This window comes from Carcharodon carcharias, chromosome 3 (assembly GCF_017639515.1).
Source record: "Carcharodon carcharias isolate sCarCar2 chromosome 3, sCarCar2.pri, whole genome shotgun sequence".
Taxonomy (NCBI): domain Eukaryota; kingdom Metazoa; phylum Chordata; class Chondrichthyes; order Lamniformes; family Lamnidae; genus Carcharodon; species Carcharodon carcharias.
Window position 1 is genome coordinate 52,873,164 of NC_054469.1, and position 26,260 is coordinate 52,899,423.

The window sequence follows — 26,260 nt, forward strand, 5'->3', positions numbered from 1 at the left end:
TGAGATTGGTTTTTATTGGCTTGAGAAAAAAGGCTGTTTGCCAAAATTGAATGTACAGTGGTAATATAAACAGATCAGGAGATGAGGATTGATGACCTAATTTGAGTTAATCTCCCCCACTAATGTAATACAGTATATCCTGTGTCTCAACAGAGAAAAAACAGCAAAACTGTGTCCTCAATCTGTCTGTGTGCATCGCTGGTTTGTTTCTCTTAAAATACGTATTATGGCTGTGTTTTACTGTTTTCTTCAACACTTATTCATATGCAAACATTTCTGCAAATGATATAGGAACTTGCCCTTCCCCCACCACCCAGCTAACCTATTTCCTGGGGAGGAGGAAGGAATACGAACATTAGTTTCAGGTTCAGATACAATATAATATTTGTATAGTCGTTGTGTTGATCGCTCAGTTAAAATGCTTGAATGACACATGTGTAATCTGAACCAAATTATTTCATCCAAAAAGTGAAAAAAAACCTAATGCATTTACCAGATTTTGATTTTTTTCCTTAATTGTATAAATACTTCAGCTCTTTAATGCATTATGAAACTCATTCTCATCTTACAACTTCTGCTGTTGGGGCAAATTCATATATGTTTTATTATTCTTATCTACCTCTGTGAGACTTAACAGTCGTAAGTTTTGAATGTTTAAGTGGTTTAAAGGAATACTTGTAATGGAAAACTGTTGGTCATTTGTTTACAAGTACATTTTTTGATGTGATTTACAGCTTTGCCACATCATTGCATCATTTGTACATGTCTTTGACAAGAGAATGACGCATGGCTATTCTGATTCTTCCCCTCTACACAAAGAATGCTTGGAAAAGACTTCATCATGGAACCTTTTAACACCCATCCACCAAGAGTATTATTAGTCTTAGAGTGGTTTCAGCTTGAAGCTGTTAATAAATTGCAGTACAGGTCAGGAGCAAATTCTGCTTAGTTGTATGAGACTACCTGAAGTATAATGGCAACAACAACTTTTATTTATATGGCGCCTTTAAATCAGTAAAACACCCCAGGTGCTTTACTACAGAGTTATCAATCAAAATTTAGCACAGAGCCGCATAAGGCAATATTAGCGCAGATGACCAAAAGCTTGCACAAAGGGAGAGATTTTAATGGGCGCCTATGTAAGAGAAGAAATTCCAGAGCTTGGAAGCATGATTGTCAAAGTTGAAATTAATTAAACTGGGGATGAGCAAGAGGCCAGAATTCAAGAAATGTGGGAATCTAAGAGGGTTGTAAGCAATGTTCTCTTTAAAATTTCGCCGTTGTGCATGGTCTGCCTTTTTTTCTACTGTGGTCCCTTTAAATTATTTTAAATGGCCACGCACGCTAGTTATTTCTCTCAGAACAAAGCCTGTGTGGTATCTTTAAGGCGACTGAGCAGTCACACAACCAAGCAGCTTAGCAGGAACATTGATTGTAACAGGAGAGAAGATTACAGAGGTAGGGAGGGGTGGGGCTATGGAGGGATTTAAAACAAAGATGACAACTTTAAAATTGAGAATGTGAGTTGATGTAGGTCAATGAACATAAGGGTGATGGCTTTACTGCAAGTTAAGGACACGGGCAGCAGAGTTTTGGATGAATCACAGTTATGGAGCGTATAAGATATGCTGACCAGGAAACCATTGACATAGTCAAGTCTAGAGGTAATAAAGGTTTGGCTGAGGATTTCAGCTGCCGTTGAGCTGAGGCTGGGAAGGAGTTGTGCAATGCTACAAAAGTGGCAGTAGGCAGTCCTAGTGATGGTGCAGATGTGCACTTAGAAACTCATCATGAGCCAAGATTTTGAGTGACCTGGATCAGCTTCAGATAGTTGCCAGCGAGAGGGATGGTGTTGATAACTAGGGAACGTAGTTTGTAGCAGGGACCAAACACAATGATTTGGTCTTCCCAATATTTAGTTGTAGGAAATTTATGCTCAGCCAGGAGTGGAAGTCGAACAAGGAGTGTTACGAATCATAGCTAAAGGTGTGAGAGCAATAAGAGAAGCCATTGCAGGCAGTTCTCTGGCTACGACTGTATAGATGATAATGAAGCAGGGTGAGAATGGTGTCAAAGGCTTCAGACAGGTTACAAAGGATGAGGAGGCATCTCTTTGCAGTCGTAATCAAATTGGTGTCATTTGTGACTTTGTTCAAGACATTTTCAGGACTCTGCTGGGACAAAAACTTAATTGGAGGGATTCAAGCATGGAACTGCAGGAAGAATGGGCTCAGATTTGGGAGGTAACATCATGTTCAAGGACTTTAGAGAGGAAAGGGCAGTCGTTTGAACAGATTGATGGAATTAGGAATTTTTTTTAAGAGAGCGCACATGAAGAATTGAAATACAGGATCTGAAGAGAGACAACTTTTAACAATATTAGCTGACTTGGGGGCCAGAAAAAGAAGTTGAGAGGTTAGTAATTTGGTGCCTTAGGGTCGATGACAAAGGAGGTGAGTGTAGTGCACAAGATGGCTTGGAAAAGGCATGTAGGGGCTGGGAGGGTGCGGGGTGGTAAGAGCAAAACAACGATGCAATTGCGAGCCAGGGAGAAATTTAGTGGAAATCTGGCCTGATGGGCTAGGAGAGAGGATCGAAGTGCCATATGCAGCTGAACAGGGGTTCTTAATATTAGTAGTAGATGAAATCCCTGAGCTCTGTGCATTTGTTGTTGGAGGCGAGGGGAGAGAGGATTAAGACAACAGTTTGTAATGAAGTTGAGAAGCCAAGAGTTATATACGGATTCCAGGATGATCCTGGAGCAGCAAGCAGTTTTGGCAGAGGAGAGCAGAACCTGGTTGTGGTTTCAGTGGTTCAGCCAGATCTGGGGAGGAATGGCTAAACCAGTTGTCTGCTATATATGGTCAATAGGAAGCCTGTCATAATTCCAACTAGTATAAGGTAAACATTTAAGGTTTTGTTAAATTTTTCAGTTACGACAAAGAACCAAGTGCATCTTTCAGTGAAAGGAGTTCATTCCAATAACAACTTGCAATTATTTGGTGCTTTGCACATGAGTTTTGAGCTGGGCAGAGATGCCCTGATTGAATGTATTTAAGTAGAATGTTTCAGCTGAAAGATCTGCCACCAAAGGTGGACTGAAGAACCAGAGGGAAAGGAGAAAAATGCACACGCTGGCACAGACTAAGAAAAGTTACTGAAATAAACTAAATAGAATCAAAGAACAATTATAGAATGCTTTTGGTCTCTGCAAGAGCAACTCAGCTAGATCCACTCCCCGACCCTTTCCTCATAGCCTTGCAGTAGTTTTCTCTTCAAATCATTATCCAATTCTTTTTTTAAAGCCATGATTGAACCTGCCTCCACCACACACTCAGGCAGTGCATTCCGGATCCCAACCGTTTGCTGCTTGTTTCTCATATTGCCTTTGGTTTTTGAGCCCTTTTACCATAAATTGGTGTCCTCTGGTTCACAACCCTTCTACTAATGGGAACACTTTCTCTACATATCTACTCTGTCCAGATCCCTTTTGTTTTTCAACAAACCTATCAAATCTCCTCTCAGCTTTCCCCAAGGAGAACAGCCCTATCTTCTCCAGTCTGAAGTCCCTCATTCCTGGAACTATACTTATAAATCCTGCCTGCATCTTCTCCATTGCCTTCACACCCTGAATAAAGTGATTGGAATTGGATCCAGTTCTCTCGTTGAGGCCAAACCAGTGTTTTATGTTATGATATGGCAAGTGGTAATTGCCGGCCTGATCAAATCCCAAAGGGAAACTATGCCAAGCTATCACGATTTGCAATTTGTATTTTTGTTACAAGAAAGTATGTGCATTGAAGTCAGAAGTAAAGTTTCCACTAACACTTTGGGAGATTTTAAATATTTATTAAAATATTTATTAATAAAAGAAAGAAAAATTAAACACACAAGATTACAACTACATAGTTATTTAGTCTTATAACATTTCCCAAAAGATTTCTAATTAACTACACTCCCAGAATAAGTGCCTTTTCTCAGGCAACAGTCCAAATAGATTCTTAATCCACAAAACATCAAGTAATATGACTGCAAGGCACCCACTGTTACTGTAGGGGAGATATTTCACAGGGCCTCCCTCTCTTGCTCACTCGACAATGGAAATCCAAGGCTTTTAACAAAAGCTTGCTTTCTGTAACAAACCTCTCGGGTGGCTAGAAGCTGCTTTTCACAAGTCTGTCTTCACATAGCCCATCTTTCAAGATCTCACATGGCCATTCCCATATAGCTTTCAATATTTCCTGAAATATATCTTCTCTCTCTTTGATCTTTAAATCCATTGTTTTAAACTTTGTTTGGAAATTACTTTCCCCAGAATATAATAATATTGTTGACATTATGGCCAGCCCTTTTGGGAAAAATAAACTTCATAAATTTGCCTTATTTGTTTACAATTTTTGCCTGTTGTAAAACTTCCAGTTATGTCTCTTTGAAATTCAAACCTGTCAACTTAGCTACAAATGCAAATGTTAGCTTGTCTGTTTCCATTTCAAAATGCCTGCTTTTACACATTATCCCTTTGATAATTTAAACCTTGTAGCCTGACTGTCTTCAGCTTAATTAACTTAGTCACACACACACACAGGCGACACATACACACACAGCTCCCATAGCCTGCCTCAGTATCCCACAGTAATATTAGGAAAAGATGAAATTTTTCTTTACATTTATAAAGGCTCAACATTACTTTCTTGCTTTTGTACATGATATCTCTCTTTATAAAGCCCAGGATCCTATATGCCTTATTAACCAATGTTTCCACTGCCCTGGCACCTTCGATAATTTGTGCACATACACTTGCAGGTCTCTCTGCTCCTCCACCCCTTATAAACACAAGAAATAGGAGCAAGAGTAGATCATTTGGTCCCTTGAGCCTGTACTGCCATTCTATAATATCATGGTTCATCTACCTAAACTCCACACTGCTGCCTGCTCGCCATATCCCTTGAGCCCTGAGAGATTTTCCAGCCTTGAATCTACTCAACAATGGAGTATCCACAACCTCTGGAATAAGCAATTCCAAATATTCACAATCCTCTGAGTGAATAAGCCTTTCCTTAGCTCAGTCCTAAATGACCAAGCTTTTCGACTGTGCCCCTATGTTTTAGATTCCCCGGTCAGTGGAAACAACCTCTATGTATCCTGTGAAGGCCCTACCAAATCTTCTAAGTTTCAATGCGATCACCTCTTGTTCTCCTAAACACCAGAGAAAACAGGCTCAATCTCTCATCATAGGACAATGCCGTCATCCCAGGAACCAATCTAATGAAGGTTCACTCTACCTCCTTCAAGGTACGTATACTCTTGCTTAGCTATGGAGACCAAAACTGCGCACAGTACTGCAGATATGATCTCAACAAAGTCAGAGATAATTGTAGCAAGACCTCCTTACTTGTGTACTCCAGTCTCCTATCTTTAAAGGCTAACATGCTATTTGCCTTCCTAATTGTTTGCTGTACCTGCATATAGGGCAACAGAGTGGTTTGAGACCCCAGGGGTTAGTTGCCCCTGCCCTTTTGCAAGTCAACCCAGGCCCAGTTCAGGATCCCATGTTCATGGTTGAGTTATGGCCAATGGCAGGACCAGAAAATTTTTGGTGGTGATGGCAGTAGAGCTAGAATCTCGAGAGACCCAGGCCGCTTACAGGTGGAGGACTTTGAGAAGAGGACTTGTGTTTCCTTTAAGTATGCATGAGGAAGGCCATCTCATGTATCCTCTTCCTTAGTCATATTGCTCATTGAAACTCAAAATTGGAGGCTCTTATGAGCAACTGAAAAAAAAAGCATAAGAATGAGGGGCATGGAAAAATGAACAGAGGACCAGCCCTTGGGCAGATCACGATTGCTACCTGCATGTTCACTTTCTGTATTCCCTATACAAGTACACCCAGTCTCTCTGAATATCAACATTAATAAGTTTCATGTCTTTTAAAAAAATTTGCTTTTCTAATTTTAGTATTGAAGTGAATAACCTCTCACTTCCTCACGTTATTATATTCCATCTGCCCACATTTGGTGACTCCCTTAACCTGTCCATTTCTCTTTGCAGCCTTTCTGTGTCCTAGCTTTGAATCATCAGCAAATTTAGATACATTACTCTATGTCTTCATCTAAGTAATTAATATGGATTGTAAGTAGCTGAGGGCTCAGCAATGATCCTTGTAGAACTCTACTAGTTACAGCCCGCTAACTTGAAAATGCCCAATTAAACCCTGTTCTCCACTTCCTGTCAATCAGCTAATCCTCCAACCATGCTAATATATTATCCCCAACTCCATGAGTGTTTACCTTGCATATTAACCTTTTGTGTGGTACTTTATCGAATGCCTTTAGGAAATCCAAGTATACTACATCCACTGACATCCTCAAAAAAACTCTAATGAATTTGTTGAACGCAATATCCCATTCATAAAATTATGCTGACTTAGACTAATCATACCTTTTATGATTTGCTTTTTAGAATGATTTTCTGTTAAGACTTACTTAGTAATAGATCCCTGGTTCCTGTCTATTTCTGGTATTTAACTTGTATCTTGTACTGTGAAGACAGACACACAATATTTGTTCAACATTTCTGCCATTTCCCCATTCCTCATAATTTCTCCCATTGCTTAAAAGGACCAATGTTTACTTTAGCTACTCTCCTTTTTCTATATTTTTAAAAGTTCTTAGAATCTGTGTTTATATTTCTGGCTACTTTCTTCTATTTTTTCCCTCTTTATCAACTCTTTGGTCACCCTTTGCTGGTTTTTAAAACCCTCCCAACCCCCAGGTTTACCATAATTCTTTGCAACATTTTAAGCCACTTCTTTTAATCTAATATCACCCTTAACTTCCCTAGTAAGCCACAGATAGATCTTTATTGCTGAATTTTTGTTTTTAATTAATAAAATGTATTTTTGTTGAACATTTTGAATCACGTCTTTAAATGTTTCTCATTGTTTATTAACCTCCATACTTTTTAGTTCCAATCAACCTTATACAGTTTTCCCCTCATACCTATGTAATGGATTTTGTTTAAGTTTAGGATTCTCATTTGGGTCTGGAGTATTTCACTTTCAAACTTAATATGGAATTCAATTGCATTACTATTACTTTGCCCCATGGGATTGCTAATTAAACTTGCCTCACTGCATAAAATTATATATGAAACAGTTTTATCCCTAGTTGTTTCCACCACAGATTGCTTTTGCAATCATTTCCTGGAACATTCTACAAACTCGTCTTCTCAACCACCTTTGCCAATTTGATTGGTCCAGTCTATATGAAAATGAAGTCCCCACAATTATTGTATTGCCCTTGTTACAAGCTCCAATTATTTCTTGCTTAATGCTATGTCCAAGAGTAGAAATACCATTCGTGGTATTTAGTAAGCTATTCCCACCAGTGCTTTCTGACCCTCGTTGTTCCTAATTTCTTCAGGGCCAAGATCCTTTCTCACTATTGTCCATCTGTCATCCTCTTCCATCAGGGCTACTACTCCTCATATGACATTGTACCCATCTTTTCAAAATGTTATGTAGTTTTGAATATTTATTTTTCAATCTTGGTCACCTAGTAACCATAGCCAGAATTTTTAGCTCAGTGTGCGTGCGCGCGCCCGAGCATGAAATAAAGCGCGTTGATGTTGGTCGAGTATGCCAATGTCAACGTGCACCCTCACAATGTTTCACTAGGCGGGCGTGCAACGAAGACAGGCACACCCACTATTAATTAAGTGACCAGTTAAGGCCCTTGAGACACCAATTGTCTCGGAGTTTACGTAGCCCGTGTGATTTTTCAGGCTGTCGCACGGGCTAGGCAGGCGGGCAGGCCACAGTTTTAAAAACCTTATCCATGAGCTGGATAAGAGGGGTCAGTGGGCATGTAAATGTGAGCAGTTTGTAGTTTAGGATATAACTTGCTGCTGTTTGCTTGTGTGAACAGGACAACTTCATTTCACATCAGAGCTGCTTTGGCAGAAATAAGAAGCTTCAGTTCAGAACAGTGTTCTTTTCCAGGCTCCTGGAGGTTTCATACTACCTGGGGCCTTCCAGGTATCTGACAGCCTTCCCTTACCCTGGTAATGGGGATTGTGGTCTCCTCTGGAGGCACCTCCTCTGAGGAGGAAGAGAGGACCAGAAGTGGGAGGAGGCCAGGTGTCCCTATTCAGCTTCCAGGGGAGCGACCTGTGGGAGGAGAGGTGCAGGCACAAGGGGCTCAGAGCCAACAGGAAGTCCAAGCGGAAAGGGCCGCAGAAGACAATATTCTGGCAATAGTACTGAAGACGTGCTCCAGAACTTGCAGCGCCCCTAGCCAAGCTGTTCCAGTACAGCTACAACACTGGCATTTACCCAGCTACGTGGAAAATTGCCCAAGTATGTCCTGTACACAAAAAGCAGGACAAATCCAACCTGGCCAATTACCGCCTCATCAGCCTACTGTCAATCATCAGTAAAGTAATGGGAAGGGGATCATCAACAGTACGATCAAGCGGCACTTGCTTAGCAATAAACTGCTCACTGATGCCCAGTTTGGGTTCTGCCAGGGCCACTCTGCTCCTGACTTCATTACAGCCTTGGTTCAAACACGGACAAAAGAGCTGAACTCCCGAGGTGAGGTGAGAGTGACTGCTCTTGACACTAAGGTAACGTTTGACTGATTGTGGCATCAAGGAGCCCTAGCAAAACTGGAGCCAATGAGAATCGGGGAAAATGCTCCACTGGTTGGATGCATACCTAGCACAAAGGAAGATGGTTGTGGTTGTTGGAGGTCAGTCATCTCAGCTCCAGGACATCACCTCAGGAGTTCCTCAGGGTAGTGTCCTAGGCCCAACCATCTTCAGCTGCTTCATCAATGACCTTCCTTCTATCATAATGTCAGAAGTAGGGATGTTTGCTGATGATTGCTCAACTCCCCAGATACTAAAGCAATCCATGTCCAAATGCTGCAAGACCTGGACAATATCCAGGCTTAGGCTGACAAGTGGTAAGTAACATTTGTGCCACACAAGTGTCAGGTAATAACCATCTCCAACAAGAGAGAATCCACCCATTGCCCCTTGATGTTCAATGGCATTACAATGAATTCCCCACTATCAAATCCTGGGGGATACCATTGACCAGAAACTGAACTGGACTGGCCATATAAAAACTGTGGCTACAAGAGCAGGTCAGAAACTAGGAAACCTGCGACAAGTAACCCCTCATGACTTCCCAAAGCCTGTCCACCATCTACAAGGCACAAGTCAGGAGTGTGATGGAATACTCCCCACTCTCCTGGATGAATGAAGCTGCCACAATACTGAAGAAGCAGGACACCGTCCAGGACAAAGCAGCCCACTTGATTGGCACCATATCCAGAAACATTCACTCCCTCCACCATTGACGCATAGTAGCAGCAGTGTGTACCAACTACAGGATGCACTGCAGGAATTCACCAAGGCCCTTTAGACAGCGCCTTCCAAACCCGTGACCACTACCACCTAGAAGGACAAGGGCAGCAGATAGATGGGAGCACCACCACCTAGAGGTTCCCCTCCAAGTAACTCACCATCCTGACTTGGAAATATATCGTCGTTCCTTCACTGTCACTGGGTCAAAATCCTACAACTCCCTTCCTAACGGCCCTGTACCTACACCACATGGACTGTAGCGGTTCAAGAAGGCAGCTCACCACCACCTTCTCAAGGGCAACTAGAGATGGGCAATAAATGCTGGCCCAACCAGCGAAACCCATACCCCATGAATGGACAATAAAAAAAAATGCTATTATTCTGCTACCAGCGTTTACAGGCGTAAACGCTGGCATTCAGCTACCTCAACACATCTGAGGTGTAGTGCCGAAGGAGGCTCCAGCTCTTGAGGGAGACCATGACTTTCATTTGTCAGAGGATTGGCCCCAAGATCAGCACCGACTGGGTGGGTGGACACCCAATGCCAGTGGCGCTGAAGGTCACGGTGGGCCCCAACGTCTATGCCTCCAGCTCCTTCTAGGGCTCAGTGGGGGGATCTGTGTGGAGTTTCCCAATCAGCTATCCACAGTTGTCAAGCTGGTGACAGACGCTCTGTTCAAGCATGCATTGACTTTTATTCACTACTATACAGTCAAGGCCAGCCAGGCAGAACGAGCTAGAGGCTTTGCAGTGATTGCTGGTCTCCCCTGTGTCCAGGGTGCAATTGACTGCACACATGGCCATCAAGGCGCCTGTGGGTCAGCTGGGTGCATTCGTCAACAGGAAGGGATTTCACTCCATGAACGTGAAGATAGTGTGTGACCATAGGATGCAGATTCTGCAAGTCTTTGCAACCTACCCTGGTAGCTCCCATGATGCTTACGTCCTGAGGCACTCCAGGTGCTGAGGCTCTTCAGTGCTCCAGCCCGACTGGATGGATGACTGCTGGGTGACAAGGGCTATCCCCTCAAGTGGCTCATGACGCCTCTCCATCTCCCAAGAACAGAGGCCGAGCATCCGTACAACAGGAGCCATGCCTCCACAAGGGCGGTGGTAGAGAAAACCATCAGTCTTCTCAAGATGCGCTTCTGATGTCTGGACCGTTCAGGGGGTGCACTACAATACCCCCCAGATCGTGTGTCACTGATAGTGGTTGCATGCTGTGCTCTCCACAATCTGGCACTGGAAAGGGGGCACCCACTGGAGGAAAAAGATCTTGACGCTGCTGCTCAGGCAACAGATGATGAGTCCAGTAGTGAGACCATGGACGAGCATGGTGAGGAGAATGCTGAGGGCATAGTCACTGACCTGCGCACCAGGGACACCCGGGACGCTTTGATCCAACGCTCCTTCAGCTAGCCTACCAAAAAAGAGCCACAACCACATGCCAGGGCTGCAGGCTCCATACTCGATTCCTGACAGGACCAGTTCCTCGGTCAACAACATACACTATGTGCTATTTCGATAAAGTTTAAGGAGAAACATGTCCATCAGAATATCATGGCTTACCCTGCACCTGCAGAACAAACGAAGCATCCAGAGGCCAGTTGCACAAAAGCACATTTAATTAAATGGTGCCTGCATACATTCGACAAATTAACATTGACAGGTGTTTTCCATCACACCAATAAACACTGAACTGAAAAATGGGGGAAACAAATATCACCCGTGATCAGGCCATGTTGTAATTAAGGTGCCTTACGTTTTTGCTTGCAGGTGCTATGTCTAGGTGTTCCCCCCTTGCAGACAACCTGTTCACTCTGCTGTCCTGTTGGCCCTGATGACCTTGGCGGGCATCCTCTGGCCCGTGGAGCCAGTGCTGGCCCCACCTGGGAGGGAGCAGCCAGTGCCATGGCTGGCATCTCCCCAGTCGCCACAGCCTCATCGAATGCCACAGTCATTGGTAGAGGGGCAGAGAAGCTGTTGCCCTCATTCAGAGTGCCCTGAAAGGAGCCTGCAGAGATGACAGGCAGCTCGTGCGCCAACGTAAGGTCACTCTAGACCTCCCTGCTCACCATTGATGGACAGACTGGGATACTAGGTGCCTAATCCATCTCCCACGCTGACACTGACCATCTGGGGTTATTGCCGGTGTGAGGGCATGCAGGTTTGAGCGCACCCTCGGGAAAACCTGACTCAGCTCCTGGAGGACCTTCTCCATGAGAGTTGCCACCCTCTCCATGGAAAAGGCATTGCTCACTCTCCGCAAGGCCTCCTCCACAACCGAGACCATGGCACGCATTCCATCATGTATCTCTGCCAGATCCTCCCGCACACCTTGCTGTATGTTCAGCATCTGCTGCCTCATGGACAATTCCAGATGCACACCATCAGCCATCGAATAAGCATTGTCCTCATCCCCAGCTGTCCTCTGACTGTTGGCGCCCTGGGCGCACGCTGCCTCCACTTGCACTTCAAGCAAGTGTGAAGTGCCCTCAGCAATTTTCTTCGAGCTAGTAGCTGGCGATCTAATGCCCACCGAGGCACTGGTGCCTGCTTGATAGAGCAGGTGTGATGCAGGTACGTTCCGATCGGTGTTGTCCTTAGGAGTCAGGGATAGGCCTTCAGGCTCCTCATCCTGAATGGCTGGTGATGAGCGGAAAAGGACCAACAAGGACATGTCATTAGTTGAAGTCGTCACACTGTTACTGTGCATGCCTGGCAACCTCATGACAGAGATCAGGGTGCCCTCGTCTTTCCAATATCAATGGGGATTCCAGGTTCGAGGTTCACATCAATATAGAGACTACAGTGGAATGGTTGCAATTACTGACATTCTCAACTCAGCGCATTGCACTCTTACCTCCCTGTGGCGCCCCAACCGCTCCACGGCTGCTTGATCTAGGCACATGGTGCCACTCCAGCTCCAAGGCCTCCTGCTCATAATGAGTGAGGAATACTAAGTGTGGTGGTCCCCCGCCAGTACGCAATCTCTCTGCATTGTTATGGGATGTTTTCTACTGAAAAGATAGAGGAGCTTTGATTCGTCCACTCTCTACCTGCAGCACCATTGCAGCCTAGCCAACCCCACCTGAGGAATACATCGCACGGCTCAGCCGATTGAAGCCACAAGGCACAGTCCAAGCAGCCAGGGCTCACCCCCTTGTCCAGATGCTTCCTCATTGACATTTGCCATTCATATTCTAACCCCTCTCGGGTCCGTGGAGGGCTGCGCAGCTCTTAACTGCTTTGCAAAGTGACCCATGACAACACGGTACTCACCCTTCCCAATCGCAGGAGATCATTGAAGTGCTTCCAGCACTGCACCCATGTGCGCCTCACCATATCATGGCTGCTGACCCTGGACGCCACCTCCTCCCAGGCCATTTTGGTGAGGTGGGTGGGGGGGTGGGGGGGGCTCCTCCTGTCCCTGGGACCAAGGGTTTCTCCATGCTGCCACCTCCTCCAGGAGGGCAGCGAGGCACTCATCTGAGAAACATGGGGCTGACTGCCCCGCCAACATGCCCTCCCATCTGCCGTGTCTGCCCCCATCATGACTTCTGTGTCCTTCGGTGGCAGCCTTCCAAGGGCTGCCAAAGCTGCATTTGAATCGGCCACTGGGCTGCCATTAGACCTAGTGGATATTGAGCACCCACCCCTTCGCGCTCATTCTGCAGCCGTGTCTTACGCTGGGCAAGCCTTAATTGGCCCGCTCGCATAAAATCACGGTGCAATGCCAATCGGGGGCAGTGGGCAGCTTCCAAACTGCTCCCGTCTGCCCCCGCCAATCCTGCATGCCAAGGGCAAAATTCTGCCCCATGTCTTTGGAATGGCAACTAGATCTGAATCATTTATCTATATCTCTAGCTGTTAGTTCATCCATCTGATTATGAATGCTTCATGCATTCAGATAAAGAGCCTTTAATTATATTTTTTTTACTGCTTTTTTTTTGCATGGATAATGCACTATTCCATTAAACTCTGCCCCATCCTGTTCCGCTCTGCTTGTCTATACCCAAATTGCTACACTGCTCTGTTGCCTCGGTCTTTCTCTTTAGATTTCTAAATGTCTCTTTATCTGACCCCTTCCCCAACACTCCTACCCCTTTTTATCTTAAAGTCCTATTAGTGATTCATGAATTGAGACCCTTTCTTCCCTTACCACTCTTCGAGCCGTGGGTTTTATTTTCTCATCTGCTTGATCCTATGCCAATTGCACGTGGCTAATAACAATCCAGGATTAATACCTCAGAATTGTATCTTTGGCTTTTTATTCCATGTACTCATTATTCCTACTAAAATGTCTCACTTTAAACTTCTCAGCATTAAATTTCACCTGCCATGTGTGTTCGCCTATTGCCCCAGCCTATGTCCTCTAGAAGTCTATCATAGCCTCCTCGCAGTTCACTATGCTTCCAAGTTCTGACATCTGCAAATCTTGTAATTACATATCCAAACCTAGCTCATTAATATAGATGAAGAAAAGCAGTGATCTAAATGGCACCACCTCCTGGGAAACACAAATCTTTTTCATTCTGAAAAACAACCGTTCGCCACTGCTTTGTTTCCTGTTACTCAGCCGACTTCGTATCCATGTTGACACTGCCCCTTTTAGTCCATGGGTTTTCACTTTGCTGGTAAACCTATTATGTGGCACTTGATCAAAACTTTTTGGAAGTCCACATAAACTGCTTTACACTCATCAATCCTCTCTGTTCCCTCATCAAAATATTCAATCAAATTAGTCAAATACCATTTATCATTAACAAATTTGTGTTGGCCTTCCTTAATTAATCAATATTCATCCAAGTAATTGTTAATTTTGTCCCAGGTTTTTCCTAATATTACTCCCACCACCGAGGTTAAACTGATTGGTGTGAAATTACTGGGCTTCTCCTTAGCCCTTATTTGAACAAGGATGCACCATTTGCAATACTCCAGTCCTCTGGCGCCACCCCTATTTTTAAGGATAATTGGAAGATTGTGCAATTTCCATCCTTACTTCCCCATTATCCTCAGATGCAGCTAATGTGGTCTTGGTGACTTAACAACTTTAAATACAGCCATCCTTTCTGATACCTGTTGTTTATCAATTATTAGCCCACCAGTGTCCCAGCTCCTCTTGCACAATGACTTTGACCGCACCTTTGTCCTTGGTAGAGACAGATGCAAAGTACTCTTTTAGTAGCTCAGCCATGCTCTCTGCTTCCATGTGGACATCCCTTTTTTGGTCCTTAATTGCCCCAACCCTTCTTTTACTATCCTTTTACTATTTATATGCCTATTGAAGACTTTTAGATTCCATTTTGTCAGTTGCCAGTCTCTTTTCATACTCTTTCTTTGCTGTCTTGACTACTTTTTTTCAGCTCCCCTGTCTAGTATTATATGAGTTCTTTTTCAGTTACATCCTACTCTCTTTCATCATCCAGCGAACTCTAAGTTTGTTTGTCCTACCTTCCCCTTTGTGAGAATGTACCCAAACTACCTTCTCTTTAAAAGCAGCCCATTGTTCTGTTAAAGTTTTGCCTACCAATCTTTGATTCCAGTTTACCTGGACCAGATTGGTTCTCTCCTGCTGAAATTGACTTTCCTCCAATTTAGTATTTTTACTTTGGATTATTCCTTGTCATTTTGCATGGCTGTCCTAAATGCTATGATGCTATGATCAATGTCCCATAAATGTTCCGCTGCTGACAAATCTAGCAATGCATCATCTCTCATTTGGCTGGAAACATTGTCCCTGGTCTTCCAATCAGGATCAGAAACCCTATTTCCGACCTTGATCAGACAAAACGATGTGCATTTACCTTCCTCTGATTTTTGAGTGACCCTCCAAAGGGGGATCCTTCACATTCGACCGCATACAGCAACCCTGGAAGTGAGCAGTGCAGAGAATCTGCACAGAAGCCACGCCTCCCTTTTTATAGCACTCTGGTAAGTAAAGAGCTTAAGTGCCTCAAAGCCGCTTTGAAAACAGCTACAAAGAGAAGATAATTATGTGAGATAGTGGGTAGGATGGCTATTGTAAGTGGATAAGGGGGTAAGGTGGTTAAGAGGTAGGGTGGCAGGGATGTCGGCTGGAAGTGTGGTAGGTAGGTGAGGTGGATAGGGTGGTAGGTCAGCAGTGTGGTGAGTAGGTGAGGTTGTTGAGTGGTAGGTGGGGGAGGTGAGTATGGTAGAGGTGGTTGAGTTGGGTAGGTTGGTAGGTTGCAAGGTGTTAAGTAGGTGAGGTGGGTAGAGCGGGAGGTGGTGGAGGGGGGAGGAGCTGGATCTGTCCGGGGGCTAACCAGATCAGGTTGGGGAGGAGTCATGGAGACTTGGGTGAAGAGGGCTAGGCAGGTCGGGCCAGGGGCTAGTCAGATCTGATCAGGATGTTAGGAGGGTTAGTCGAAGGATCAGGGGAGTCAGGTAAGTCAGTGTGAGAGATTGGCGGGTCATTTGTATAGTTACTCGTGTCAGTCTTGATTTTTTTCCTATCTTGACATTTCCTGGGTAACTATTCAGGTAAGTAAGTCAGAACAGTCAGAAATGCTTGACTCTATCTCAGAGTTGGAGACTTTTTCAGAGGTTCGCAGGGAGCAGGGGAATTTCCTGTTGGAAGTTCTAACTTCCCAGGAATTCCCAGAGTCCTTGCATTGGGAATTCAAAGGGGTCTTGACACATGAAGCATCCTGGAGTTCCCATGTGGAACAGGAGGTGCACTCCACAGGACCAACATGCCCTGCCATCTCTCTATTTATTAGATAACTAACTGACTTCACCAAAATAAAACTTAAGAATTAAATGAATAAAGATTCTCATCATTCTGCCACATCCCGGGTTCCCTCGCCACGCCGTCGCGCCCCGGCTTCCCTCGCCGCGCCGTCGCGCCCCGGCTTCCCTCGCCGCGCCGTCGCGCCCCGGCTTCCGTCGCGCCCCGGCTTCCCTCGCCGCGCCGTCGCGCCCCGGCTTCCCTCGCCGCGCCGTCGCGCCCCGGCTTCCCTCGCCGCGCCGTCGCGCCCCGGCTTCCCTCGCCGCGCCATCGCGCCCCGGCTTCCCTCGCCGCGCCGTCGCGCCCCGGCTTCCCTCGCCGCGCCGCGCCGTCGCGCCCCGGCTTCCCTCGTCGCGCCCCGGCTTCCCTCGCCGCGCCGTCGCGCCCCGGCTTCCCTCGCTGCTCGCCGCGCCGTCGCGCCCCGGCTGCCCCATTTGTCACTTTGGAGTGGGGATGAGATTTTTGATTTCATGCATTGGAGGATGGGCAGCCAATGGAGATGTTGTGTACGATGGAACTGTGGTTGGAGAGTTGCAGCGAAAAGAGAATTGGAGAAGCCTGGACGTAACCAGGACACACATGAATCAGCTGCGGTTGAGGGTGAGGTGTGGATGGAGTGATATTTCAGCAATTTACATGGGCAGCTTTGGTGATGGATAAGGTATGTATAGTCGTTTGCTAGTCCAGAACTTGAATATTGCTGAAAAAAGATAATTTTTTTGTTGAAGATTTTCATCTTGCACTCATCAGGACAATTTGCAAGAATGTCAAATGTAAAGGAAACAACAATTTATACTGTATGAGAAGAGGGTGTTGATTGGTTGGCAAGTGAACTCTGGTAGAGACGTTGCCATGAAGAATGCAACAGTTGATAAGAGACTAAAAGTTAACAATTAAGCATTTTCTGAAATTTAAACCAGGCAGCTTGACTCTGGTCAAGGTGTTGCCCTGGGGAATGAACCAGCGAATAGCTGTCACTTATTTTGTTCAGCTGAAACAGGCGCAATACGTGTGTGTGTTCTTTCTGTCTGCAAACAGAATGCAATGCCTCTACCAATCAGAGTCCACTTGCTAACCTATCAGTATTCTCTTCTCACATGTATAAATTGTTGTTCCCTTTACCTTTGGTATTCTTCTGAATTGTCTTGATGAGTCCAAGATGAAAAGTTTCGACCAAAGATGTATTTCTTTCAGCAGTAGATAAGATATGTCTTGCAGTTTGCTTCAGGACATAAGTTGCCTGTTTCAGCCTGAGTGAGCAGCTGGCAAGGAAAATAGAATTGTGAGCTAGGTTGCAGAAGTTGTGATGGATGGTGAATTGGATGGTCTTGCTGTTACTGAATTGGTGCAAGTTTTTGCTTATGATTTTGATGTTAAAATCAAGACAAAAATTCAATTGAGGGTTGTAATAGAGAGATATGTGTTAAGTGGAAGCTGATTCCATGATGACAAATGATGTGCCAAAATGGTAGCATGTTGGTGAGGCAAATAACGAGTGAATTTTGGGGTACTTCTAAGCTGGCCACAGGACAGGAGAAGAAGCTATCATGGACGATGAGTTGGCTACCTTGGGATGGAAATTAGTTCATTGGAGGAAACGTGGTGCTACAGATGTGCTTAACCTGAAGTTCACAGAATGTTAAGCTTTTAACAGCCATTGAGTGAAGAACAAGGCCAGAAGTCAATCTTTGCTCAGTTTAGGTTTATTCACAAAGTGAAACATTGCAAATGAATAGATCCTCACTCTACTCACCACCACAGTGTCAATAAGTGTCTCTTTATTTGTGCTCACATAATGAATGCCCTCTACCTGTTTATCCTTACCTTTAATTTATGCAGTTAACACAGAAGTCAGACTGTGACTTGATTCTGTTGACACCACATTGCTCTAAGATGGTCACGCATCTGTTAAAAATCCATTACCGTTCTTGAAGGAATCACAAGCACATCATTTAAGTAACTTTAAAACTTCAGATTGTGTAGTAATGGGACCTGGTTCATTTGTGTTAACTGTGTGGCAATTTGTTGAATTGTAGTTCTGATATGTTTGTTTATAACCAAATGCACAAGTCAAATGGCATTTCTTTGTTTTAAAATTTAAGATCAGTGCAGAGGAATACAGGCAGTAATTGTGTGTCACACTTAACCTTTTCAGTATTTAGTCAACATGAATTGAGAGGAGGCGGGGGTACCCTAATTTAAAACATTACAACATCAGTACAGTCTGCAAGTAGTGGTGTAGCTTTCACCACTACGCTGAAGACAGATTACAAAGTGAATGCCCGGGATTGATTCTGCTTCTGTAAGACCTCTGTTTTGTTTGTAAAGACTTTTTCAATACAGTGGGTACTTGGATTCACCCTTCTATGTAATAAATCAGAGCATGATCTTGCTGTGGAGTTGCCACATATGATTAGCTGAACTAAAGTAAGCTGAAGGGTCCTGCCAAAGTTGGCCCACTGAGGGCTAGAAAAAAAGTGGTGATTAATGGTCTGTTATTCTTCATGCTGGCCTTTGTTTGAACACCCTAGAAAGAAATAGCTTTGAACAGATAAATTCTCAGATGTCACAAATGCCATGAGTGAAAACAATATTTCACTGAAATATTTTATTATTTCATATTTCATAGCTCACAGAGGATCTGCACAACGCACCAATGAACAATGAGATCAGAGAACTGGTGAAGCTGCTATCACAGCCCCATCTGAAGGTGAGGACATGTTACATGTGTGAATGTGTTGTCTAAGTGACCCTTTTGCTTGAGTTGTGTTGCCACAGGTAATTAGCAATAAGCAGAACCAGAAAAATAAAATCTGATCCAAGCCCAGCCACGTTTCTAAATTTTCAAGTTTGTCACATTTGTTTACTTCATATAAAGTCTGTGCACTTAAAAAGCATTGAGTGTGACATAGAAAATGTTTTAACTCATGATAATCTCTGTTAACAGGTTGATTGGGTGGAATGGTATATAAAAGTCTAATTCAGATTAATGCATTTAACGACAAGAAATTTTCATAGCAAACATTAGGAATTAGGAACAAACATAGAGGAAAATCTGAATTTGAAAGATGGAGATGTACTATAACAATAAGCAGCCAATGTAAATTCATATTGTCTTAATGAATGAGGCATTTTGGATACTACTGGTTCATCTTTGATTATCTGTTGAGAAATTCTTCTCCATTCAAGTCAGTCATTTTACCAATTGGTATGTTCCCAAAGAAGTAGAAGAAAATAACTGACAGAATGAGAGGAAATAACATTTGATACAGCACCTGTCCTTTTACCTCTTACCTTGTCACCATCCAAGAAACCAAACATTCCTTCCAGATGAAAGAGCAATTTACTTGTCCTTTCAATTTTGTTAACTGTATTCCTTGCTCATTTTGTTGTCTCCACTACACTGGGGAGACCAAACAGATTGGGTGACCTCTTCACTGAACACTCCGCTCAGCCTCCAGGCAGGGCCCTGAGTCATATTAATTCCTGACCATACTGCCATTTTGGTGTCTCTGTCCTAAACCTCCTACACTGTTCCAGTGGTGCTTAAAGTAAATTCAAGGAACAGGACCTCATTTTTCAACGAGGCATTTGACAGCCTTCAAGACTAAACCTTGGGTTCAACAATTTCAGATCAAAATCTCTGCCCCCTTTTTTTGTTTTCTTTTTGGATGACAGCTTTTGGTGATGATTCTGCTTTTCACATATACATCTCTATTAAAACAACCTTTGGTTTACTTACAAAACAAAAACAGAATTACCTGGAAAAACTTAGCAGGTCTGGCAGCATCGGTGGAGAAGAAAAGAGTTGACATTTTGGTTTACTTACTTGTCCCATTATCAGCCATTTTTGCTGTGCTCCATCATCCTTTTTGTTCTCTCCTGCCTTCCACCCTTTATCTGACCTTTGCTTTGGTGGTTCTTTCCTCCCCTATCGCCCTCCAACCACCACCCTCCCACCCACCTTTCTCTACCTCTGCTCTTGTTTAAAACCTGTAACATCTCCAACATTTCCAGTTCTGATGGAAGAAAATCAACCTGAAACATTAACTCTGTATCTCTCTCCACAGATACTGCCTGACCAGCTGAGTATTTCCAGCATTTTCTGTTTTTACTTAACATTTGGTCAGTGTCTGACTTGAGAGGCAAAAGTAGCTTTGCAACCCCTACAATTGGAACTTTGAATGAAAAAATTTCTCGAGTTATTTTTACTTTACTCTTGGATAATGGGTAACATCTTATAATGCGTGGAGGGGTGGCAATCGCCAAGGTCCTGGGGTGATGGATTTTTCTAACACTGTCAAAATCTTTCTCTTTATATTGATAAGAGCTTCATAAATCCTGGTTTTAATCCATGATGATTTGGCATTTCTCTGAAATTGCGCATTTTTATTCTGAAGGGTTAAAGCCATCAAACTGATCTCGCCTAAATGTATAAACATTTACTGTTTGAACTATTTGCTCAAACATTTGGTTCTGTTCAGAGAGCTACAGTATTTTTACATCATTTAAGAAGTACAGTTACTTCCTCCTCTGATTTGTTTTGCATTGAGGATGGGATATCCTTATGTTTTGACATTGAACCTGACATTTGATTGCTTTGGACTGTAGGCAGGAAGCAAGAAGTAAGATTTAAAAAAAAACACCTGAAACAGCATTACAATAAAATATTGTGCAGTATTGTTTTTACAGTCAACCTGATATTGATAAAGTTTTGGAATGGTGTGAACTAACAGTAAAAGATTATGATGCTGATTTCCAAGCTCCCAAATTTAGGCCAGAGGAGTTCTGTGGATGTGGCCACTGTTGATTGTATTTCTAATGTTGGAATACAGCAGATGGAGTAGTTGGCTTTATTACATGAAAAACGTTTATTTGATTCAGTGGATCGTCTGAGCCCTTCTTGACTTCCAGTTTAAAACATTTATAAAGTTGTTTTTCAGAGCTTCTGCATAATTAATGTGTTTGCTTCCAAATAGTCTCGAGTAGGATATAAATGGCAAAGTGGTGCAGTTCAGCAATCCAACTGCTGCTAAGCTACGCCTGTTCCACATCAGTGAAATGCCAAAAGTGCGATACACTGGCACAATATGTGCTGCGTAACACCATCATTAAATAAATGTAAAATAATAAATCTAATTTGTGGTATTCTGTTTTTTGAAATGAAGGGCAAGTGAGATTTCTGGCCACTCATATTTATATAATTTTTTTTCCTTAGTGTTTTTCTTCTAACCGACCTTTGAAGATGGTTACAGTTGACATGTATAATAAAACCATTTCCATTGCCTCAGGTCACAATGCATAAGGTTGTGGAGGTTACTTGGTAGCAGCTGAGAAAAATTTGGCAGAGCATAATAGCACAGCTTCTGTGAGTTTTTGACATTGTTTTCTTCAAAATACATGGCAGCATTTACTAACATCCATTTTTGTGTGGTGGTTTTTTTTTGCCCTTTGTCTCTGACTTGGCATAAGCCAGAAAGGCAGCTCAGGATGTACTTTTGACTGCAAGAGTTTGGAGCTCTGTTTTCAAAATGAAGGCTGCCAGCAATTCATTACTTGTTCACACATGTGCAATGTAAAACCACCACAACTTAATTTAAAAAATGTGATTAAAATAGTTGCTCGATAAAATATATTGCTCAAGTCCTGTGCAAAATCCAGTGTACAAATATAGAAAGTATCAAGTGTTGCACCTCCAGAAAAAAGGTCCTTTTTTTGTCTATTATTGTTCAGTCCTCTCAATGGAATTTCAGTAGAAGTAACCACAAGGTTAACAGAAGTGGTTCCTCACAGTTGATGTCAATGCCTTCTTGTGTTATTGTCATTCAGTGGCAAGTTCCTGCTTGAGGCACAAGTGCTGGGGGCTTATTTCAACAGAATTCAGTTTGACTGGGATTTTAGTATTCTGGTATCATTGTTGAATAAAAAGAAATCAGCTAAAGGCTAGGTGTTACCACACAGTATGATGAGGCATATCACAAAAAAAATCAATTCAGAATAAACTTCACAAAACAAAATCTTTCTCCAGTTTTCCTGTCTCCTCTATCTCCTACCCCTGCCCACAACAGCGCCATGTAGTCAATGGTCTTTTAACCTTTGAGCAGACTTCTCTGAATGCCTTTAACCACAATTTCTAACATCCTCAATGGGTGACGGTTACTGAACATGGAGAGTATCTTCTGGATGTTAATGGTTGGTCGATTATGTTGTTAAAGACACACAAGTGATGGAAATTGTTTGGAGAAGGACTAAGAACACATATAAAGAGAGTCAGACACATGGCAGGAGCTGGAGTGCATCATCAGCCACAGAAACACTAATTTAATTTGATAAGTTTCCTTCAAACATTTGATTTTTTGTTACAATGCCCCTTTAAGCGGTTTTCAATTAGTTAATTTGTTAATTAGTTTATTTTATTGGTTTACGGTTTAAAAAAGAGAATATGAAGAGAGTCAGACAAAATGTCAGCTGTGGCTCAGTTGGTAACACTCTCACCTCTGAACCACAATGTTCTGTGTTCAAGCTTCACTTCAGGGCTTGGAAACAAGAAAAATCAAAGGCAGTGCAACCCAGAGGGAGCACTGTGTTGTCAGAGGCATTGTCTTTGGATTGAGATGACAAACTGAGGTCCCATCTGCCTGCTGAAGTGGTTCTATAAGGTCCCTTGGCATTATTTTAGTGGGCGACGGTGGCATACTGGTAATGTCACTAAAATCCAGAGGCCTAGGCTAATGCTTTCGAGACACGGTTCAGATCCCATCATGGCAGCTGGAGGAATTTAAAGAGTCAGCTGTAGTTCAATTGGTGGCACTCTTGCTTCTAAATTGCAAGGTTCTGGGTTCAAATCCCACTCCAGGACTTAATCACAGAAATTTAACAGGTCCAGGCAGTGGGCTGTGGAGTGGATCATTAGAACCAACTGTCTACCCTTATTCTGTGGCTACGCCCGCGCCCTGGTGTCCCTGGAGAAGGAGCATGCAGTCTCCACCGGTACCCTTGAGGCCTTCTGCACCTTCGGGGGTGGAGTGCATCATGAGCACTGGGAACATTAAAGGAAACTTATCAAATTAAATTAAAGTTTTGTCTTCTGTTGCACTGCCCTACTAATGGGCTATCAATTAGTTTATATTTGTTTGTTTTGTTTTAAAAAAGCATGTAGAGAGAGTCCGCTTGGACACTGGGTGGGTAGTTGGAAGGCAGCGATCTGAAACGCTGCATCCTGTGAGTAATCCCACTATCAAGGAAAAGATTTTTATTATTCTTTCATGGAGTGTGGACATCACTGGTTAGGCCAGCATTTATTGCCCATCCCTAATTGCCCTTGAGATGATGGTGGTGAACTGCCTTCTTGAACTGCTGCAGACTATGTGGTGTAGGTACCCACACAGCCCTGTTAGGGAGGAAGTTCCAGTATTTTAACCCAGCAAAAGTGAAGGAATGGTGATATAGTTCCAAGTCAGGATGATGTGTGGCTTGGAGAGAAACTTGCAGGTGGTGCTGTTCCCATACGTCATCTGCCATTGTCCTTCTAGATTTTAGAAATTGTGGGCTTGAAGGTGCTGTTGAAGGAGTCTCGGCAAGTTGCTGCATTGCATCTTGAAGTTGGTACATACTGCTGCCACTGAGCATCATTGGTGGAGGGAGTGGATGTTGAAGGTGGTGGTTGGGGTTCCAATCAAGCGGGTTGCTTTTTTTGGATATTGTACCTTGATGTCACTGGCAGTCACTCTCACCTCACCTCTGGAGTTCAGCTCTTTTGTCCATACTTGGACTAAGTCTGTAATGAGGTCAGGAACTGAGTGGCCCTGGTGGAACCCAAACTAAGCATCAGTGAGCAAGTTATTGCTGAGTAAGTGTCACTTGATAGCACTGTCAATGACACTTTCGATCATTTTGCTGATGATCAAAAGTAGACAAATGGGGCGGTAATTGGATTTGTCCTGCTTTTTGTGGACAAGACATATCTGGGTAATTTTCAATCTTGCTGGGTGGATGCCAGTGTTATAGCTGCACTGGAACAGCTTGCCTAAGGACACTTCTTTCTCCAGAGAGTGATAAGAATGTCAAAATTGCTGCAATGTGGCGTACTTGATTCAAATAGCATAGATGCATTTAAGGGCAAGCTAGATAAACAAATGAGGCAGAAAGAAATAACGTTATGCCAGTAGGGTTAAATGGATAGGGGTCAGAGGATGCTCCTGTGGCATATAACACCAGCATGGATTAGTTGGAACAAATGGTCTATTTCTGTGTGTAACATTGCTCCTCGATGGTGAGAAATGGCCGATCAATGTCTGTCCTGCGAGCAGCACCCACATCCCAAGAATAAGTCAACAATTTCAAATGCATTTGCCTAAGTCAGCACAAACTCATCTAACCTTGTATAAACCACTTGTTAGACCACATTTGAGATATTGGATGGCATTTGACACAAGTGACATGAGTCTCACCTGCTGGCTGGGGAGCCCTGCGTTGCCTCCTTTCGGGAAAGCTTGCCGAATAAAGCGCCCATCAGGCACTTGTGGAAAGCAGCGGGTATTTCCTCGGATCACAGACCCCAATGGAGGAAGTGACACCCCCCCCTCCACCCCCAAGAGCTGCCTGACAATCAGAGGCTGGCAGCTGTGCATTGAAGGCAACGCCAGTAGGAGCAGTAGCAGTTGCTGACAATGCTTCCACCAAAGGCCCAGGATTGCCAAGGGATCCTAGACAAAAGCAAGTGAGGGCAGGATGGAAGTTGCAGGGGTTGGTGGGAGGAGAGGGGTCGGCAGCGAGCGCGGGGGTATGGCTCACAGTAGACCCCCCCCTTCCCGATGCTGGGTCCCTCAATCAGGCACTGTGTGTCTTTGAACAAAGGAACCCCTTCCCCCCCCATTGCCCGAAGCCCCTTAAGTGGACATTGTTTCCCTCAATTGGTGACAGGGTGGGAGTTAATCGGGGCAGACACAGGAAGGCGGTGGGGTCCCCACCCTCCCCTCTGATTAAATGCCCCCCTGCCTCCAAACTTTCTCCTGGGAGAGCATTACGTTCTGCCCATTATGTGCAATTGTGGGCACCTTGCTATATAAGACACAAAAATCATACTGGAAAATAGTGGGAAAATGTGAAATTGTCCATTTTGACTGGAAGAATAAAAAAGCATATTGTATAAATGGTGAGAGGATGCAGAGGGTTCTGGGTGTCCTTTGCATGAATCACTCAAGGTTAGTATGCAAGTTCAGCAAGTAATTAGCAAAACCAATATAATGTTATCATTTATTGCAAGGGGAATTAAATATAAAAGTAGGGCATTGGTGAGACCACATCTGGAGTACTGTGTACAGTATTGGTTTCTTTATTTAAAGAAGGATGTAAATAAACTGGAAGCAATTCAGAGAAGGTTTACTAGACTAATACCTGGAATGGGAGGGTTGTCTTATGAGGGAAGGTTGGACAGGCGCAGGTTGTAGCTGCTAGAGTTTTTAGAAGAGTATAAGGCGACTTGATTGAAATATCTAAGATCCCGAGGGGTCTTGACAGGTGGAAGTGAAAAGGATGTTTCCTCTTGCAAGAGAATCTAGAACTAGGGGTCACTGTTTAAAAATAAGAGGTTGCCCGCCTATTGATGATAGAGATGAGGAGAATTTTTTTCTGAGTGTCATGAGTCCTTGGAACTCTATCTTCCTCAAAAGGCAGTGGAGCAGATTTTTTGAATGTTTTTAAGGCAGAGGTAGATAGGTTCTTGATAAGCAAGGGGATGAAAGGTTATCGGGGTCGGTGGGAATGTGAAGTCGAGGTTGAAATTAGATCAGCCTTGGTCTTGTTGAATGGTGGGGCGGGCTCGAAGGGCCGACTGGCCTACTCCTGCTCCTAATTCGTGTGTTACATACGTTCCTATCCTTGGGACTTAAAAGAGGATGCTACAATGATAATGGATGTTTTGATCATCCAAAATTACTCAGATTCTAGAATGGTCTCTGGCATTTGGAATGTAACGAATGTAACCCTGCTGCCAAAGGATGGAAGGGAGAATAAACGGGAACTGTAGGCTAGATAGCCTGGAATCAGGAATGGAGAAAATGCTAGAATCCATTATTAGGGGCGTTGTAAGAAGCCACTTGTAAAATCACAATCTGATTAGGCAGAATTAACACAGTA

General features: G+C 43.7%; 1 protein-coding gene across 8 annotated transcripts in view; it reads left to right on the top strand.

Moving 5' to 3' along the window:
- The window catches only part of mpp7a (membrane palmitoylated protein 7a), a 519,275-nt gene that overhangs the window by 283,609 nt on the left and 209,406 nt on the right, over positions 1-26,260 (top strand). For all 8 annotated transcript variants that reach the window (XM_041184801.1, XM_041184806.1, XM_041184807.1 and 5 more), the window contains one exon: positions 18,753-18,833. In XM_041184801.1, coding sequence (XP_041040735.1) covers positions 18,753-18,833 — 81 coding nt within the window. The remainder of the gene's footprint in view (positions 1-18,752; positions 18,834-26,260) is intronic.